At 35.5% G+C, this 21,601-nt stretch overlaps 1 protein-coding gene across 3 annotated transcripts in view; it reads left to right on the top strand.

Annotated features, from left to right (window-relative positions):
* Positions 1–37: 37 nt before the first annotated feature.
* The window catches only part of LOC145672125 (eukaryotic translation initiation factor 3 subunit I-like), a 44,011-nt gene continuing 22,447 nt past the window's right edge, over positions 38–21,601 (top strand). The window contains exons 1-6 of one of the 3 annotated variants that reach the window (XM_081741417.1): positions 38–356; positions 671–876; positions 9,432–9,513; positions 11,752–12,003; positions 16,959–17,164; positions 20,278–20,453. In XM_081741417.1, coding sequence (XP_081597543.1) covers positions 9,461–9,513; positions 11,752–12,003; positions 16,959–17,164; positions 20,278–20,453 — 687 coding nt within the window. In that variant the 5' untranslated portion in view covers positions 38–356; positions 671–876; positions 9,432–9,460. Of the gene's footprint in view, positions 357–636; positions 877–9,431; positions 9,514–11,751; positions 12,004–16,958; positions 17,165–20,277; positions 20,454–21,601 lie in introns of all 3 variants that reach the window. The other 2 variants (XM_081741416.1, XM_081741415.1) reach the window with 2 other exon arrangements.

The following is a 21,601-nucleotide window of genomic DNA, read 5'->3' as shown; positions in this document are numbered from 1 at the left end:
GTGTATTCGTTCGTTCCGGAACTACTAGACGAGAAATATGAACGAAATACGAACGAACTATACTGATGCGAGGAGCAGACGAGTGATTTTGGCGAAGATTTAAAAGCAACGAGTTTTCCAGTAATAACAAATAACATGCTTGTTGAACGAATACATTTCTTAATATGGATATGTTACTGAATTATGTACGAAGTATTGTGTGTTGAAATTACAACGTTCAAAACGTTGTAAACTTATATTCAGTGATTTACTAACATAATCAGTATAACACAGACAAAGGATGTGCAGTATAAGATGCACTCACATTGAAGTTCAAGAGTTACAAACTGTGTGCAGCGAATGTTTATGATCCAAAGGTATGTCAGAAGTTCGAATAATGAGTAATAATGTAATTCTTTGCAGTGGCTGAATGTATTCTTATTGTTCTAAGTACGGTTAAGTAATCTTTGGTATTGTATGAGAGATCTTACAAGTGGAATGTGTGAATTGACGATCGTGCGGACCGGACCGGAAATACATGGTCAGATTTACAATAGGGAAACATAAATTCATGCATGTATATAGCCTATCTCTTTTGGTGCAGATTTATTGTAGTGATGCATATATAAATTAATTGCATGTACACTTCTCTTTCAGTAAATCTACTCTGTACCTTAAACAATCGTTTTAGGGTGTGACTGTGCGTTCCTCGGAGATTTACTGACAGGTGCTTCAGTGTACGTATGCCATAAGAACTATTGTGCGGAAAGTGCTACCGAATTTGTGCCAGATTGACACTAAAACACGAATGCTATCTAATAGCAGAGAGCAGCACAGCAAAGAGGCCTTCGCATTAGCGTGTAGGTGCAGCTTTATGGATCAGGCGCGTCAGCGATGGTGCGTATATGGCATAAAAACATCTTACATGTTGGATTATGTATTTATACGTTATTACGGACGTTAGTTATAAGATCCCGATATGCTTTCATTGCTTGCTCATTGGTTACATAAACATGTCACTTACGAAAATTTGACAAATATATGAATATCTTAACTCTCGGACACTTTTTTTTGATTGCACATCATGTGTTGGCACACTGTCTTTAGATAAACTTTACCTCACTTTGTATATTTTGCTTAATGGGTAACGGGTTACGTTGGGTTTTGGGGGGGAGGGGACTAGGTAAAAAAAAAAAATAATATTTACAAGAGGAATGAGTTCATGTTGCGGGACGGTAAATGATGTGAAAGTAATCTGTGAAGTGAATAGAATGGAAAATCAGAGTGCAACGGAAGAGTGGAAAATGTTGCAGAGGTTATTTGTAGTTAGTGGAAGAGTTTGTAATACAGTGAAACCTGTCTATGTTGGCCACCATCGGTTCCATTAAAAAGTAGCCAACTTACAGAAAACAAGTGTGATTGGTATATTTTTAGAGTAGAATTTCTAGTATTATTTGATTGTAAAATTTTAATAAGCAATGGCACGACACCTACTTTTAAATAGTTCATATAGAGAAATCATACGAAAAAATTACTGCTATCGTTTAGCTTTGGGAGGCCAGGTTTTTAATCGACTTTTTGCGATATTCTATTCGCATTCGGTTAGGTTAGATCAATAACATTTAATTCAGACAGTATTGCCGAGCGAGCGTTAGCGAGTGAAGGCGGGTTAGAGCCCCACAGGGCACGTTGTTTTCTGTCTTCGTTAGTGTTGGCCTTCATTACTAACAGTTAGCAAAGTTACTACAGTATTTTTAATATATGCACATACCTTTTTCGATTCGGTTATTAATAACAAATTTATTCATGGTGGTTCATTCACCATGAATAACAAATTTATTCATGCCCATTCTAATATTCTTTGCGGCAAGCACTCTTCTCTTCGCCGATACCTTTCCAGCGGTCGGTGGGGATGAGGACTGCTTCTTTATGATGACCTTTTGTGGGCGCTGGAAGCCACTAAACCAGAGTTTGGAGCAAGGGAAATAAGAGAGAGAGAGAAATAAGTCGTCTGTTAGCAATCCAAAATCGGAACAAATCGTCCCATTCGCGGTAAACCCACAAATGTCGATGGACTCGATCATAGGCCAATGGTGAAATTCATATCGTACTCAGAGAGATTTTCAGTACGTACCTTCCTTTCATCCATGTCGGGCCCTCCATTTGTTCTCCTGGTAGTTGTTATAAAAGATACTTTATTCAGAATTACCAAACGTCGGACAGAGGTTCAATCAAGAATAATCCTTTGTCTCACTGTCTTCTAGATTTTATTCCGAAGTAACTTCCTAGGTTCAATTCAGCAGTTCTCTATCATTGAACCTGGCAATGCAGTAAAGGGTGCGGAATCCAGATAGGGTGGTGTGGACAAGACAGAGCAATATGCTCATAGAAAATACAGTAAAATTTCATTGGATCGTTCTCCAAGTATAGAATAGGAATACAATCCTCAATTACCCTCAAGATTTAAATTCCTGAACGAGCCGTTCTGATTGAAGATTCCGTTAGTTTCCCTCAAAACATGTCAGAAATATTGGGATAGACCTCAATTTTAGCAGCCAAATGTTAAAAAAAGTTTTATTAAACAGATGTTGCTTTCCTATTTTTAAAAACATAAAAAGTATGTTTTCTGAAATTTTTAAAATGATTTTAAAAAAATCCCATTTTCAGTTGCCAATTTACGATTAAAGGGCCTTTGTACAAGAGTTGTACTGTACATCACATACTTCACCAGATACGCAAGAAGAATTCGGAAGTATCCCGATCTGATTGCCGTTAGTGTTGAGAAGATAGATAATATCTTTAGTAATTTCCTTTTTTAAGTGATCTGTTTTCCGAATTGTAATTAACTGATATATGGAGAAAGATATTTGATTATCTGTTTGTATTAATACACGAGTATATACTACAAAAACATAGAGAAAGTAATTATATTGCTTTTTATTTGAGATTAAATGAAATGTCCTTTCTTTGCACGGGGAGAATTAGGTTCATGAAAAATATTTGAGCCTCCTCTTCTGCTTAGGGTACGCTTATCAATGAAAGTGTAATCATAAAAGCTCCATAAGATATTCTATTTTTGGCATAAATTTTCAATCACCTTCTTCCTTAGGATACGCCCTTTAAGCAAAGTTACATGATAAAAACCCCAGCTTTAGGTAGGCACTATGTTCACAACTTCATTTCAAACTGTTCACTCGTTTACTCTACACTATACAGTTCGAGACTACTTTTATAAGATGAACACTTCCCTCACTTGAAAGGAACGTAGATTTTCTGAAACTTTAGTACGTCGTTAGCTACAATATGCCTCTACAGGTTCGCGGAGATGGTTACATAGAATCAATGAAATCCTTACGACCTTTGAAGACAGAGAAAACACACTTTGCTCTTATCTGCTGTCAATCTGCATTCCATCGCTTTGTTTGTCTCCGGGGACAACACGAAGTTCACGCACGTGACCTAGCGGGATGCAGAGAATGAAAGAAACCTACCTGGTTAGCCTGCTATCTGCTGTTTTGCGTTGTTGCAAAATGTAGGGCCATATATTAAACAGCTTTTAAATGGAAGAAAATTAATTCTTAATTAACGCGCTCTAATATTACCCTAGCAAGGAAAAGTAAAAGTGAGCATGTAATATAAATACTAACAAACATTTAGACGAATTTTGAAATTTATAAAATAAATAGTTTTCAATATATTTTGGAAAGATATATGCCATGTTATTATATAGTGAAATCCCAACGCATTCTGAGTGTTGGACACAGCCTTAAATGGAAATTTTCTAGAACGGGTAGAGGATTTTTTAAAATGAGGATTTATATGTAGAGTTTCATCTCCCTAACTTTACGGGCTCATAAGAAATACTATATTTTTGGCAGAAATGTTGAACCCCCTCAACTCCTATTAGGATGTGCTTTTTAATCAAGTGCGATAATAAAAACCCAGCCCAACTTAGGTCATATCTTCCAAAATTCATTTCAAACGGTTTAGCCGTTTCCCTGTGATCTAATCACAAACTGAATCTTTTCCATTTTTATATAATACGAGGCGTGTTTTTTAAGTAAGGCCCGTTTGAACATAAGTACACCACGAAAGGTTATTTCAAAAAAGTGCATGTATTTTCAGAAAGTACATACTTTACTCTATTTTTCGACATAGTTGCCAAGTTTATTCAAACACTTATCATACCTCTCAACCAATTTCAAAATACCCTCTTCATAAAAACTTGCCGCCTGCTCCGATAACCAAGAGTTCACTGCCGTTTTCACATCGTCGTCATCATTGTTTGGCCTTCACCTTTACAGGCGAGTGTGTGTGTCTCCATTCCATGTTCTGTTGCTTCGATTCGGGCGTGATATGCGAAACCCATGTTACGTCTCCAGTTACGATCTGACTTAAGAAGCCGATAACGAGTCAAGAACTTCATCGCACACTCAAATCTTTGGTTTTTGTGGTCCTCTGTTAGGAGTTTCGGGACCCAACGGGAGCACAGTTTCCTAAACTTTAGGTGTTCAGAAACAATTTTGTAAAGCACTGATCGCGACACGTCAGGAAATTCGTTTGAGAGACCTGTTATTGTGAAACGCCTGTTCTCACGAACCCTCGCTTCAACTGAAGCCGCCAAATCGCCTGTAATCGAAGAAGAGCGACCGGAGCGGTCCTCATTATGGACGTTGTCACGGCCATTTTTGAATTCTCGTAACCACTTACGCACTTTGCTTGCACTCATAACAGTATCACCGTACATTTCGCAAATCTGTCGATGAATTTCTGCAGCAGGCAGGTTTCTTGCTGACAAAAACCGTATCAGTGAGCGAACCTCACACGCGGCGGGCGAGTTGATAGTCTTAAACATTGTGAAAGCACAGAACACAACCGTACAGGTCAGTTGCAGAGCTGGAACTGACCACAGTTGTTCCCGAGGCATGCCGGTACACGACGCACACGCTCGTTGCGGTATGCGCGCGAACTACTAGTGTCTACAACAAAACGGACCTTACTTAAAAAACACGCCTCGTAGATTACAGTTGAACACTGTTACAGCAAATTTGATCGAGCGGAAATAAATTTCGTTATGTATAATTTCTAAACATTTTTTTCTACACTGAAATAGAATTGCTGAGCAAAGCAACGTTTTATTATAAAATAATAAAATAATAATTGTGACAGTTTCGGATATCTAACAAATCCTTCTTCAGACACTATTGAAAATAAATGAAATTGCCCATATATATATAGTCATTGTTGTGACAATTTTAAAATTGTTGTGTGGAAGGATACGTTTGCTCCTTCCAACTTACCCCATTCTTCATTTCACGCAGGTCTCGTCGCCGCGCACAGAGAATCAGACAAAAGGCTAAAATACTCAAACCTATTGGACAAAGAAACCAGTGGATCTTGGGGTCACGAAGGATCTAATTTCATTAATGAAGTTGGTCATCGAATAGCAATCAAAACTGGTGATCCCCGAGCTACTGCATTCCTCTTCCAACGTATCAGCATCGCCATCCAGCGCGGGAATGTGTCATCGATTCTATAATAACCACAATAAGACGGAAGTAGAGACATCCTAGGAGGCTGACAACCACTTTGACGATGTTCATCAAGAATGTTTTGAATCCAGTTTGGATAAATATAAATTCTTGGAAGTCATGGCTAATACCGATAACTTTGGGAGTGGTAGCAACATTATCTACAGATTTTACTTTATTGCTCAAAATCGTTAAAGATCCGAAAGATGTTGTCAGGCTGTCCGATGTTATTTTGGAAGAAATATGATGGTTCATCGATTTTAAGTCCTGTATTCCAATTCATAATACAGCTTTCTTCTTTTTCAATGAACCTGGCCTCCTTCCACTTTCTTATTAACGTCCTTTGTTCCTTTGCTAACACTTCACTCTCGCACCAATTAATATTGTGCCCCGTGTCCCTTACATGATTAAAAATGGCATTCCCTTCTCTTTCGAATCTAACATCATCTTGATATTGCTTTAACTGTCACATTTATTATTTGATTATTTTATAATAAAACGTTGCTTTGCTCAGCAATTGTATTTCAGTGTAAATTATTGAATATAGCAAAAACTAATATGAATCAATTAGTTATTTTTTTTCTGTGGTATTCTGTTGTGGTGATGAATACATATTTTAAGGCAATTCTGAAACTAGATGTGTACTAAGAGACACTATGAAAAAATGTAATTATAAACACATGAAGATTATTATTTCCATCTCCACGTTTTGAAGTATATATTTGGAATTGGGTTTTAATGGGTTGGGGAAGATTCCAACAACTCTGGTAAAAATGGTAGCTCTGGTTAAAATAGGACTAATTCTTACGCGTAACATTTCTCTCTTTGGAAGACCAAATCCATGATTACATTTAAGTCATTAAGTGATCAGTTAAGCCAAGGCAAGAACAAGACAAACTTCGGTCGTCTCGCGTATGAACGACGCCTCAATGAATATTTCGCTATCCCATGACAAACGAAATGAAATTTAGTTTCTGTGAAATTTCTTCGGGTTTATCAGGAGGAGAAAAGCGCCTAACTCGAAGTTTCCCCTCTCGGTGGCGCAGAATTCATATGTTTTGTATCTAAACTTAAACTTTCTGGTGCTGAAGCAGGGTTCCTACTGGTTAGGGAAGTCAGGGAAAACTCAGGAAAAATGGTACAGGTCAGGTAAGCTCAGTGAAAAAGACTGGAAATCAGGGAAAGTGAGGGAAATTTTATAAAATACGTTTTTACTAACATTAATTATACACTAATTTCACCTCAGCCAACTATTATAATACTTTTTGTTTTTTATTGCTGTACGTATGTGCAGTTGATTACTATTTGTCTCTATACTGTAGAATAAATGTTCTCATATATAAATATTCACCGTTATTTAATCTTTATTTATATGTCAACGTCATCCGACATCTGTCATGAAAGTCAGGGAATTTCCTGGCAAAGGTCAGGAAAAGTCCGGGAGAAGTCAGGGAAATAAGATTTCTCCAGATCAGTAGGAACCCTGTGAAGATCGTGAATTTAAATTTCTACAACTCGACAAAACTTACATTATTGATTGTAAAAGTTTATAAATCAATCGAATAAGTGCACAAAACAAAATTAGCGCTCTGTTAATATATTGTATTCTTTGCCGCGACGTCATCTATATTCTGGTTGTGAAGATGCTAACCTTTTATCGCATCAATCAATCAGTTTTAAACGGCGACCACAATTTCTGATGGCGTGGTGACGCTTCACCTTGGAAGTTTCCTATTTGAGGAATATCGCCGTCATACAGTCTTTTTAAGTCTCCATTCGTAATGAATTTGTGTATCCAGGAGCGAAGGGAAACTTTACGCGTTTTAGGGAATGACTAACCAAAGGATTTTTATTTCGGGATTAATTAAGGAAAGGAAAGTAACCGCCGGTTGAATAGAAATAAAGATTTAAAATTGTTTCAGGAACGCATACCTGACTTTCAGATATATATATATTTATTTTTTTTCGTTTAATTTCCATTCTTCTTCTTATTACTATTATTATTTTTTCTGAAAAAAGGAAATTACAATTTGCAATAATTCGTAATTTCTGGGGATCAAGATTCGTTTGGAGTTCTGTTTTACGATGTCTTGTAATTTTTGTACTTACTATAGTAGCTATTTAATTTCTCCCAGGCATTAAGGAAATATTTGTATCTGAAGTCGGTGTCCGATATAAGAAAATAACTATTATCCTCTTTGTTTAAGTGAAAAACCGGCTACTGCAAAATGCTGTTTAACACAGAAGCAACTTAAATTAAGCACTAAGTATTACAAAATACCCTTTCTTTAAAAAAAAAAAAAAAAAAAAAAAAAAAAAAAAAAAAAAAAAAAAAAAATTCCCTACTGCACCACGTATGGATCTTTCTCTACAGAAAATAGGAACTAACGCGTACCCTGTTGGCGTATATAAGTAAATTTCATTTCCTTTTAGCCAGTGTTCGTTTACACACAGAATATTACAAGGAAGATTAGCTCAGGTTTAGATAATTCGTATCTTATCGATTGCAAATTTAAATGTAGTAATAATAAATGGTCTCTTACCTGTATCAGTACCACAATTTTAAAAAATGTAATAGTATTTTTTAATTTTTAATTTATTTATTTATTTTATTTACATTTACCAAGTCATTTGCTTAAGACAAAATCCTTCGTTAGACTTGAGGCTTTCAGAATATTTGGTCATAAGGATCAACGCGCTTACCGGTTCAAAACAAACGATTCATTAGGGACCCATCAGTCGGAACAGTACAGGTGAAACAATATGTGCATTTAAGTACATCTTCCCGTTATAATAACTAAATGATATATCATATATTCTGAAGTTTAAATCTCTAATTAACTGTTAAAGTTTTCATATTGTTTACACAAATTATGGATAATAAAGAAAATAAATAATATAATCTACCTTTAGTGTTTTGTTTATTTTAATCCTTATATTTCGCCCACAGTAGTAAGAGTAGCCAAAGTATAAGAATAAGAATAAATAAAACACGCAAAGATAAATAAAATTATATATTTTTATGTTCTATAATAAAAGAATAGTCATTTATCTTGGTTTGTTCTTTTTGCGACCTGGGGACCAGACGAGTGGATCGAGAGTTACCAAACTTTGGTCAGAGGTACCTTTGCCCAGGCCCCAGATCAAGACGAAGCCCTTTTTTCAAATTTCGAACCAGGGGGTCTCAGGGGGGGCGTTTACCGGAACTGGCTTGGGAACCAGACAAATTGACCGAGAGTTACCAAATTTTATTCACGAATACCTTGGTCCAGGCTCCAGACCAGAGTTAAACGTTTTTGTGAAAATTCGAACCAGGGGGGTCTCCGGGGGGCGTTTACCGGGACATGTAAAAGTAGAAAATGACCGATATTAGTGTCGAATTCATAGTTTTCGCGGTCGCTGGAATCAATGGTGACACTTGACACTTCCATTAGCAATGACTTGCAAATTTAGTTACAATTGCATGCGGGCTGGGAGTCAGCGGGGGAAGGGGGGAGAAATACCGAGACATGTAAAAAAAAATAGCCCAAAATGACCAATATTAGTATCAAATCCATAGTTTTCGCGGTCGCTAATATCAAAGGGGATACTTCCACAGGCGTTGACTTCCAAATACAGCCCCGTGCGAAGCATGGGTATATTCAACTAGTAGAAAATAAAAAAAAAAAAAAAAAAAAACTTACTGTTTCGTTCATTTTACTCAAATGACTTCTGATAAATTCATTCTTGTACCGCTAAGTGTATGCATTAGAGAACAGACGCTTCTTAATCTGAACCATTCTGAAATTTATTTAAAAATTCAATATTTCATGGTGCTTAATAAATGTTTATGTAGGATGCCGTAGAGCACCATCCTCCCTATCCTTACTACATTGTAATTTATGCTATATGTATTACATATTTGCATTTTTCTTTTTGTAGGCTTAGAGATCAATGTTATTCTGGCATGTATGGATCAAACTGAGAATTCATATGACGACATGAAGCGGAGTATATCAAATGAGTAAGAACTTACCCTAATATATTTACATACCTAATAAATCAACATGTTGATTTTTATATTTTTATATTTATGTATGTATGTATTTTTTCACAAAAATTACTAGTACACAATATAATAAAAGTTTAACCCTTTTGGTTTTCCAGCTACGATTTATTTTATTGAATTCTCGAACTTCGTAACAATTTCAATCCTAAGCCGAGTAGGACTTATGGTAACTCATTAATATAACTGAACAGAACCGTAGTCTAGGTCAGATATTACATATAAATCTCTCAAAGAAAATCTTTGTAACCGCTTGGGACAGTTTCGCAAGTTACTTTGTTCCAGATTGTGCAATTCGATTCAAACAAATACTCATTTTCTGGTGTATACTATTGACATAAAACAGAGAAACGTAAAACTATATAGACAATGTATTTTCTCTTTTGCGCTTTAAACAGAATAAGAAGAAAAAACTTTCTTTTTCTAAATTGAACACCTGCATTTAAGACAAAGTGACTCGTGAGAAATCAAAATCGATTGCAACAAGTAAGCAAAACCCATCTTGGATCCAGATACCAGTGTTGCTAATTACTGATACTTGAACAAAACCATTTCTGTGTTAATCATGTTCTAATATTTAGTGATCTATTAATACTTTTCAAGAACTTGAGTTGGAAACATTATGAGAAACCACTACGAACTCAGTGCATTATTTCTGTTATTATACATGAGTTTGCGAATTTTCAGTAATTCATAGTGATAATTTACTAAGCCGTTGGCAACAACTGGGATTTTCTCGAAAGTGAAAGAACAAGTTATCTGTGAGAAGCCACACAAACGAAAAGTGCGCACGAATATACCTACGTGTGGCAGCAATGTGCTGGCTGCACTCTATATATTATAATGTAATGTAGTATATTCGGAAGTGCGCAACACGTTTTTTACAAACAATTTCACTATTTTTTTCTTGTACTCGATATTGACTAGTTCACCCATCCGGTTGCCTAAAATATAATTGTTTGAAATGTATAGTTTTTGAATATGATGGACATAGTTCCTGTCAAATTCAAGGGAATGTTTGACCTAAATATCTTGAATTGTTTGCATTCGTTAGAACATCATTAAGCATTAGAAGATATTCGTACTGGATAGGTAACTGAACTGTATACATACATAATTCGTCGCAAGTTGAAGCTAAAACAGCTACATGTATCAAACACTGAAGTATTCAATAGCCTTTTGGGATTGTCCCAGAACTACGGGTCACTTATTGGATTTTTCATTTAGGACCATCTTCTACTAGCAGTGGATTAACACCTATTCCCCCACTTCCTCAAAAGTCTAAAATCAAATATGTAGTGAAACAAGCTAGTCAATAATGTGAGAAAAATCTATAATACGGGCCTTAGTTATAAATTTGATCATAGTGTTGTGTATCATGTTTCATTCCACGTTATCAACGTGTTTTATTTGTGTATCGTCGAACGCATCGAAGTGCCCTACATGTGTCATACATAATTTGGGGATGTTTTTCTTCCAGTGGTGTCAGTAGAATCCATATTTATGATGTTCTTAATTGTACAAACACAAAATAATTCTTCAGACTTTCGGGAAGAAATTTATTCAACGGTGAACCTTCATTTTACAAGACGATTCTGCCCTTTGCCACCGTGCCAAAGTTACAAAATATTATGTTCTGTCCTTATAGCATGTAACATCACTTTCTTAGCCAGGTAATTCGCTGGACGTAAATCCTACTGAAAATTTATGGCGTAATTTGAAGGTTATGGTTCGTGTGAAGACACCTAAAACAAGAAATCAGTTAATTGAAGGAATAAATTACGTCTGGTAACATTGCATTCAAGTAGAGAGACTGCAAAACTTAATGAACTCCATGCCAAAACGGTGCAATCTAATTATCAAATCGCGTAGATATCCAACTAAGGATTTGCTCAAGTCAAGGTAATTTTTATACAAACCTAAATTTAGCTCCTGTTGTTACATTTTGTAAAGTATTATTCATTGGTGGAGATGTAAGTAACTTCTGCAACTTAATTTGCATTCTGCATAAAAATTTCTTTTAAATTGATGTATGTTTCATTGCATGTTTATGTTTACTTATGTAGATACCTAGTAAACGCAAAAATTACATGGAGTTGCTGTTAACTTTTCCATTGCTATATACTAAATTGTCTTATTCGTGAAACATTCCTTTCTATTTTGGAAGAGAAATAAGATTAATAATTCGTTTTGCAGAGTTCTTGATAATTCTCTGAACGAGCAACAAGAACGCCCAAAGAAAGCACGGCTCAGTCATGAAGCTTCTGCACCGTCTCTATCCCAATTGGAAACCGATTGCGCCGCTGGGAGCAGCCGTGCTGAAGATGAAGAAACCAAAACATTCTTCGAGGGATGGAAGAATACAAATTTCGCTGTGAACTCTTTGAAGGGCCACTCTGATGTTGTATCATCGGTGGCAATTGACGGAGATCTGCTTGTATCTGCAAGGTGATTATTTCACGTTATCCGAATACATGATTAGAAGAAAAAGTGCAAATAGAATACATATTTAAATGAAATAAGCAACTTACATTTCTTCACTTATGGAATCTATAGGATGCATGTTTAGTATTTAGAGAAATATTATTACTTACCTTGAATCCTGAAAGCGAATGTCAAAACACACAGTTTCAGAGCATCTCTGCCTCCTCTGTCAATGCATCTTTTTTTTCTAGGCTACAAGCTAGAAGTAGTTACCGTCGTTTAAGATGTGATACCACATATGTCCAATTTCTTACTTTTTCAGAAAAAAAAAAAAAAAGAACACACTTTACGTATTCACAATATTAATATTTCAGACCTTCTCAAAAGTGCGTAAACCTTGAAAAGCACGCTGACGCAGCTGGTCTCATTACAACACAAATTGCTGTAATACATTGAACTCGCTGTCATACGAGGTATCACCTGAAATTGCCAATAATCGACATGAAAGCCAACACTATAGTGTCGATTGTTTCTCATCAATCGATTTCTTGTGACGTACGAGTTTTGCTGGAACATGGGTTATGTTGTCCTGATCAGGTTTATGCCAAAAACTTAAAATCGCAAAAATTGGATATATGAGGTATCACATCTTAAACGGCATTATAGCTTCTGTCCTTTCGTAGAAACCTGTGCTTAAATAGAAAACTTTAGTGAAGAGAAAAAGGTATATAAATAAGTTCAATCCACACTTTCAAACTACGTTCATTGACGATGTGAAAGCCGCGTCATGTGGAAAGTCGTTACACGGCAGTAAAGTGTTTTGTATCTTGATGTTAATAAAATATTTCCTAATCACGTGTAATTAATTGTGAAATGTCACAAACGATGGAAGATAATGTAATCAGTATTGATCTTCAACTTTTATGAGATTTGTGTATTGATTTGTTCTGACACTTGTTCACATCTTTCACGAAAGGTTGCGAAGGAGAATTGGATCTATCTACTTCATTTGTTCTTCGAATTCTTTCCTAAGAGATTCGTCAGTCAACATACAGGATGTCTCAAAAATCCCCTGACACAGGGTAACTCTGTTATTATAGAGTTACAGCAAAATGTAAAGAGGGGAAACCGTCTCCAAATACGATTTTTCAATCTAAAGTGAAGGAATTTTTTAAATCGGACGAGCCGTTTGGGTTCTACACTCTTTATGCGCCCAATGTTAAAAAATGAAAATGCAACGTTGCCATAACATAAGTAAATAAAGTTACTGTTTGAAATGGGGGCTGGCCATCGACACGTTAGCATGAAAGACAGTAACTTTATTCACTTATGTTGTGGGTCCAGGTAAATGGCAACATTGCATTTTTATTTAACATTGGGTGCCCAAACGGCTCGTCCGATTTTAAGAATTTCTTCACTGTAGATTGAGAATACAGAGACGGTTTCCCCTCTTTACATTTTGTTGTAACTCTGATAATAACAAGGGCCGCGGTGGCTCAGTGGTAGAGCGTTGACCTCTGGTGCTTGGGGTCCCGGGTTCAAACCCTGCTCCCGCCAAGTGAACTTTGTGGTGGACAAACACCGTGTGCGTGGGTTTTCTCGGGGTTCTCCCGTTTCCTCCCACTTTCTTCATTCCATCATTTCATTCATCTCTCATCATCACCGTCTCCTTTAGCCTAACCGGCATAAACGTTGGACGTAAAACTCAAAAACTTCAAACTTCTGATAATAACAGAGTTACCCTGTATCAGGAGACTTTTGAGACACTAAATTATTTTATTTATTTATTTATTTTACAATTTTTCTCTTCATAGTTTTTCTACTTAATCTGGGTTTTTACAGATAGATAGTACCTGTCATCATGTTTTTATTTATTTATTTATTTGTTAACGTAACAGAAGGTAAATTGACAAAGGGTCAGAGATGACCCGAAACAATTTGTTTTGATGTACTATACAGCACGCTGGTGGGAAAAAATATTAGTATTTATTTATTTTATATGGGCTTTGATTATCTAGGATTAAGGGCTAGAGAAATTAAGTTAAAGAGACAGGTAAGAATCACGCGACGAACAAATTAGAAAAGTTATACGATTATGACGTGTAGATGAACAACAGACAAAGATAAAACAATTTTTGCTGCAATGCGCCAGTAATTCATGTATATCTGTAATGTGAAGCATATTTTTGTTTTATTAGATGTTTAAGAAACCTAATTTGCGCAACATTTATAATGTCTTTGGAGCGACCTATGATGACGGTGCTTTGCATTTGAGAATGACAGTTGATTCTATACATTAAAAAAAAAAAAAAAAAAAAAAAAATGATTTCATTGGAAGTATTCTCATACACTCTTTCGTAAACGATACCAAATATTAGTACTATATAACTTTTGCTCACATCTTTAACTTCATTGACGACTCTTTTTACTCTTGGGCCGCGGTGGCTCACTGGTAGAGCGTTCACCTCTGGTGCTTGCGGTCCTGGGTTCGATCCCAGCCCCCGCCAAATGAACTTTGTGGTGGACAAACACCGTGTGCGTGGGTTTCCTCGGGGTTCTCCCGTTTCCTCCCACTTTCTTCATTCCACCATTTCATTCATTACTCATTATCACCGTCTCCTTTAGCCTAACCGGCATAATCGTGGGACGTAAAACTCACAGATTTCATTTTCCTTTTACTCTTGCTAATAAGGCCTTATAATGTATTAGAAAAAATGTTCAGTTCCAGCGGATTCGTATTTTATTTCAGTGAGATAATATACTTATGTGTTTGTAACACAAAATGATTCAGGATGTGTTTCTAATGATGTCAGAGTTATTAGATAATAAATATGACCTGCATGTGGCCAAGTAAACAAGTTCAGAGGAAGAACATCTAATTGTTACTGTTGATTCAATTCCATAAACAAACCTATTGGCTTGAATGCTTATGTTTTAATAATATTAATAATAATAATAATAATAATAATAATAATAATAATAATAATATTATTATTATTATTATTATTATTATTTTATTATTATTATTATTATTATTATTATTATTATTATTATTATTATTATTATAACAACAACAACTATGGCCTATGGAACCCGGAAGTTCGATGCCGTACACTAAAGCTCTCCATTGACTTCTATGCTTAGCCAACTGGATCCAGTTTCTACTTTGTATTCCTATTTCTGTCAGATCCATCTTCATGTTGTCTTCCCATCTACGCCTAGGTCTTCCTAATGGTCGTTTTCCTATTGGTCTTCCTAATAAGACTTTGAAAGCGTTCCTACCTTCTTTCATCCTGGCTACATGACCTGCCCACCTGAGCCTCCTAGATTTGATGACCCCAACAATGTTTGGTAAACCGTATAAATTATGTAATTCCTCGTTATGAAGTTTCCCCCATTTCCAATTCCCGTTCCTCTTGGGTCCGAATATTCGTCTCAAGATCTTGTTCTCAAAAATACTTTCATTCTACGTTCTTCCCTTAAAGTAAGCGACCATGTTTCGCAACTAGACAGAACAATAGCCATGATTATATATTTTAATCTTAAATTCCTCGGCAGAATTCGCGACGGCAACAGATTTTGAACTGAATAATAACACCAATTCTCTGCTTTTAGTAGAAATTTAATTTCTTCGTGAATATAGTTTCCGTCTGTTAGTACAGTATAGTAAATAATAATAATAATACGTCTTTTGAGAAATTTATTGTGTTCATTTTATTCATATCGCAAAATAAAGACGCTGTAAATTACCAAGACGAGTTACTATATTGAATAAAATAATAGCTTGTTGTCCATGTACTAGTATTTTATATGTTAAAAACAGTGTGCTGAGGCACTTCCTTTCTTTTTTGTCTTCTAAATCAAAAAATCTAAGACTTAATTGGTATTGCTGTAAAGAGCTATTGATAAAATTTTGGTCCTGACATTTTTTCTTCTGATAAACTGCGTAAATTGATTTAATCATTGAAATGAAATGAAATCTTTGAGTTTTACGTCCCATGGTTATGCCGGTTAGGCTAAAGGAGACGGTGATGATGAATAATGAATGAAATGGCGGAATGAAGAAAGTGGGAGGAAACGGGATAACCCCGAGAAAACCCACGCACACGGTGTTTGTCGACTACAAAGTCCACTTGGCGGGGGCTGGGATCGAACCCGGAACCCCAAGCACCAGAGGTGAACGCTCTACCACTGGGCCACGGCGGCCCAAATTACTCATTGAATATAATGTAAATGTATACAGAACAATCGAGAAACTGCCATTTCTTTTAATATTTAATTCTTTATTGTAAAGATAGAATATAATCCAGACCATGAAAATGTGCGGCTAGTTCGAGAATCGAATCTGAGCCTCAGGATTATCATGAAGCTTCTCTATTCTGCACAGTTCTTTCCCAGACCAGCCACACATTCATACTTTTGAGGTTAATGTTCAGGCAACTTAGATCATTTGAAATTTACAGCTAGCTATGTGTTCTGCGAGACCAGTTATATTACTGAACACATTTTCTTAAAAAAAGAAGTTGAGGAAATAATTGATTTGTTTAAGTATCTAATTATTTGTAAGTAAACTGCCGTGAAATGGGATGCGTTCTTTAATCCTACTTTATAGTACAGTCCAAGTAATCAAAGGTTACTAAACATAAACCATTTGAATAAGTGTACGTGACTAGTAGGGAAAGACCTGAGTAAGATAGTAATTAATTTACATAAACACTAAGTTATAGATAGACCTGTTTTCGATCATCGGCCCAATTTTTCATTTTTATTGTTTAAATTTTGTGTGCGCTTCAATATTGTTAGTATGCCATGTAATGATAGTGTGTTGTGCAGTGACAATATAACATCGCTGAAAATAAACACATTCCAAATAGGCAACTACTCTTTTCCTGTTCTTATGTGTGAAATCATCGTTGAAGATAAAGTAATGAGTAATATAATCATTGCTAGAAATAATATTAATTATATCTTCCTTTCAGTCGTGACACTACATTGAAAGTATGGAATATTGAACGACTGGAAGAGGTTTGTAGTTTACGAGGACACACAGGACCTGTGACTTGTGTCAGTCTTTTATCAGTAACTGCATCGTCAGAACTGTGTGCATTAATGAATGTACCATCGGAACGGATAGTTTTGAGTGGTTCTACAGACTGTTTCCTAAAAATGTGGAAAGTATTGAAAGGTTTGTACAGTTTAAAGTTTTTTTACTGATATTATTATTATTATAATAATAATAATAATAATAATAATAATAATAATAATAATAATAATAATAATAATAATAATACATAAATAAACAATAATCCAATTTATCCAGGGACAAATTTTCTTTTATTCGTGAATAATTTCTGTCTGCTCTGGGGTCTCTTTCAATACGCTGCTTGTATCACTTGAATTTTTATATAGCCTTATATATGGTGTTAATGATCTATACCGATAAACTGTAAAAGGTGATTCCTCACATCAAAATAAAGGAAATAGTTTCGATGGAACTGTGAGAAAAAATGCATAGTTTCAGAGCTACTGCTGTCTAAAATCGTGGAAAAGCTAAATTTCAACACATGCTATTTTGAATTCGAGAAACAGTGAAGTAGCGGTCCATATCAACGTAAAGGAAGTCATACATACGCAATCCAAAAATGCATACATCATCAATGAGCAGTGGATCTGCAAGGAAGTAACTACAGAGTATAATTCCCAGACATGCTCTCAACAGGATCTTCAGATATGCTCTGATTTCAAGCCAAAGTAGGCAAAAGGTAAACAGCCTGGTCAACAGTGGACACGAAATGCTTCGGCGGAATGTCGTAAGTGTTAGAAACGGCCAGATTCACGGTTCCTCCTGTGCGGAACAACGCTACGATGTATTTTGTCACGGTAAGTGTGAAACAAAGCATCGCAACATGCGTTATTCTGAACATGAGAGACCGTGGTGCTGGGCAGTACCTAATACTTCCGAATTTCCACCGAGGTATTCCGTGTTCTCTGCTGTCAAGGCGCATCTTTTTACTAGTTTGAACCCACTTTAAAGTCAGAGCATATCTGAAAACTCTGTTGAGAGCGTATATGGAAATTATACCCTGTAGGAAATCACCTGCATACTCACTGCATGTTGATGTACGTACTTTTGGATTACGTATGTATGACTTGCTTTACACTGATATGAACCGCCACTTCACTGTTTCCCGAATTCGAAATACCACGTGTTGAAATTTTGCCTTTCCGCGATTTTGGACAGCCTTAGCTCTGAAACTAGACACTTTTTCTCACAGGTACATTTGAATTGTTTCTCGTATTTTGATGTGAGGAATCACTTCTTATAGTTTGTCGCGGTACAGTTTGTTTCAAACAACATATATATACAGGCTGTTTCAAAATAACACTGACAACGTTTGGGAGGTGATTCCTACCACCAAGATAAGACAAAAGGTATAGACCAACTGAGTGCAGAAATCCGTCATTTCGGAGTACAGGCTGCCGAAAACATGAAAAAATGAGCTTTAAATGTCAATAGCTCCAATACTATGGGGCCTACCGTAGTAGGGTCAAGACTTCACTGAGGAACTAATATGTGCGCTATCCAAAAATACGTGATTCAGAATCCCACGGTACTCATACAACAATTTTTAAGGAGGGAGTTTGGCTACGGGCATATAATTTGAAGTACTCACCAGTTACCTCTATAAAAATTGTTGCGGAAGTACCACAAGATTCTGAAACATTGATATTTGGATAGGGCACATTCCAGTTTCCTAAGTGAAGTCTTGACCCAACTATGGTAGGTCTCCCACAGTATTGGAACTATGGACCTTTAAAGTTCATTTTTTCATGCTTTCGGCAGCCTGTAACTCCGAAATGACGCGATTTCTGCACCCAGGATCTATACATTTGTCTTATCTTGGTGTCAGGAATCACCTCCCAAACGTTGTCGGTGTTATTTATAAAATGTAAAATATATATATAAAATGTTTGAAAAATCCACTCACCTGCTCGCCAGTGGCGAATACTTTTTTTTTTACATTTAGCGAGTAAAGTCCGATATAAACACTGTGACTGCAAAATGGTGTGGCTAGTAGATTTTTTGGCGGGTTAGTACTTGCAAGAAAGATTTTTCAAGCCCTGTATATATATAATATTTGGAGTGGGAAATTTACAGAAGTTTTTCAGACAAGGAACAAAACTCACAAAAATTGTTAAGAAAGGACATCCACATTCTTTCATCATTACGATAGGGGACTTGCAAAAGAAACCATAACGGAGACTTCAAAGTAAAATATTGCGGAAGTAATAAATAATTATACTAGTAATTGTATTTCAGATGATCCTGTGTTTTTGTTGGTTTTTTTTTTTTTTTTTTTTTTTTTTTTTTTTTTTTTTAATAGTTTTCTAGGGCGGAAACTTCCATAATAACTATATTGTAAAAATTCAAGTGCAAAAGTATTGGTGTTGAAAAACGTCTCAGCAAAAACGAATCATTCACAAACAAAAGGAAATTCGTTACTGGATTTAGAGGTAGGTTATTGTTTATTTATTCCATATGTATACTACAGCGTCCATCGACAAATATCTTGTATTTCTCTATTCTATGTTGAAAATAAGGGAGAAAAGTTTTTGATTTGTGTAAAATTGCGGGAAAGAATAATTCCTTCCACTTTTCGCTGCAAAAGTTGTCTCGCTGTTCGGATGTTAGACCGGTTTCAAACTGACCACAGTATTAGCTTCTTCAGTGAGAAATAAGTGCCATAACATGATTGTCATCTACTATAAACGTGCTTACTTATTATAAAAAGAGTAGTACAGTCGGAGGACGACCTCGGTAAGGCTTACAACTTTTTAAAGTAAGCATTTACGAGAAGTCATGGCATATCGAAGAATTGCTTTTTTCTTTCTTCTACGTACTGAATTTTAATGTGGAAGTGTTTCCATGTATTTTTATTAATAAAGGTGCATGAAGCCAGGTTTCACATGCCGCGTTTAACGAGCTGTTTTTGGTATAGGCACTTATATAGAATATTAGTATTTTTTGGTTATGTTCATCGTGGCGGAATTTGGTTAAATAAAACAAATACAGAGCCTCAAAAATTCAGTTGAATTAGAGTTACGGTGTTGTTAGTACTGACCGACTGACAAGAGTATGTCAGTACATTTTTGACAAAGTGAAAGTAAAATTAAAAAGATGTTCTGTTTCTAATTATAATTCTAAAATTAAGATGTGTAAATTATCAAAAAGTGTTGAATCATATGAAATATTTTGTAATGTGAAAATAAAGTGTTTTTTCAATTTTTCATTTCTAGGTCAGCTTGTGAAATCAATGTATACCTTCAATGGCATTACGCATGTAGGATATTTGCCTGATTATAATCTTGCTGTGACTGGAACAGATGGTGGCAAAGTGGAGTTGTTTGATCTTGTGAGGAGCGCCCCTGTACATTCTGTTAAAGCTTATGATCATTCGGTCGTGGCTATGAAGGTGAGTCGCTTGAACAAGTAATAGTCATATGCGTTAAATAATTGACGTTGTTTACGTCTTGTTCTAAAGCATTAAAAAAGTAACGCATGTACTTTTACAAGATGAATTATTATTAATCAGTGCCATACATTTTTGTATTGGATGTAACTCTGAAATGAAGCTTAACTCTTTGTTTTACTTTACTTTGCTTTGCTTTAAAGCTATTTAGTACGTATACAGTGCAGGCTGGAAATTATAGCATAAACATTGACATTGAGGGTACTTAAATACAAAACGGAAGATCTGCTAGAAAATTAAAGAAACCAGTGAAAGAAAATTATTAAATTCTCTCCTCTTAAAATAATAATAATAATAATAATAATAATAATAATAATAATAATAATAATAAAAACACCTCGTTCGTTGTAGCAACATAAGAAAATATTTTCTAGTCCGTGGGATTTTGAATGAAGAAATATTGAGATCAATCGCGATGTAGTTGTAATGAAGCATATAATCATGTGCTACCAGGTATTTTGCCTGATTCCATTGCAGACAGGTTGTATGACGTCATAATTTCAAGATGGCCACCAGAATATATACTAATATTTTTTTTTTTTCGTCTGTAATTCGTTTATGGTTAATTTTATGCAAATTTTGTAAATAACACTTTTTGTTCAGGATGAAAAAAAAAGAAAGAAAGACAAAAGGTTATTATAATATTTTTGATATCTCTTACCGTTTCCGAGATATAGTTTTAAGTTTTCTCAGTTGTTTTCTATTCAGTACCAAGAGCATATATCAATATGCTCCACTAGAGGGGATTTTGAATGACGAAATATTATGACTACTCGCGATATATTCAACAGAGCTACACCAAATTGATGGGTAGCCTTTGAAGGCCCTACAAATTTTGAAACTGATCGAGCGAAATATACAGTGCGCTTTAATTTTTTTGTATTTTTTCAACGGCTATCAATCTATTGTCCGGGCTATTTCTCCGCCCCTATTTGAATCAACTTACACCAAATTTTTAGAATGATTGTCTATGAGTATCTAGTTGTGGTCCCCAGAACTTGAGGCAAGTCGAAGGAGAACTCCAATTACACTAGTTGCTACAATAAAACAGTTACAGCGATTTTTGTTAAAGAGTCTTTCCTAGTAAGATA

The sequence above is a fragment of the Thermobia domestica genome, chromosome 15 (assembly GCF_964235325.1).
Source record: "Thermobia domestica chromosome 15, izTheDome1.hap1.1, whole genome shotgun sequence".
Lineage (NCBI taxonomy): Eukaryota > Metazoa > Arthropoda > Insecta > Zygentoma > Lepismatidae > Thermobia > Thermobia domestica.
This window is presented reverse-complemented; position numbering and strand designations above follow the sequence as displayed.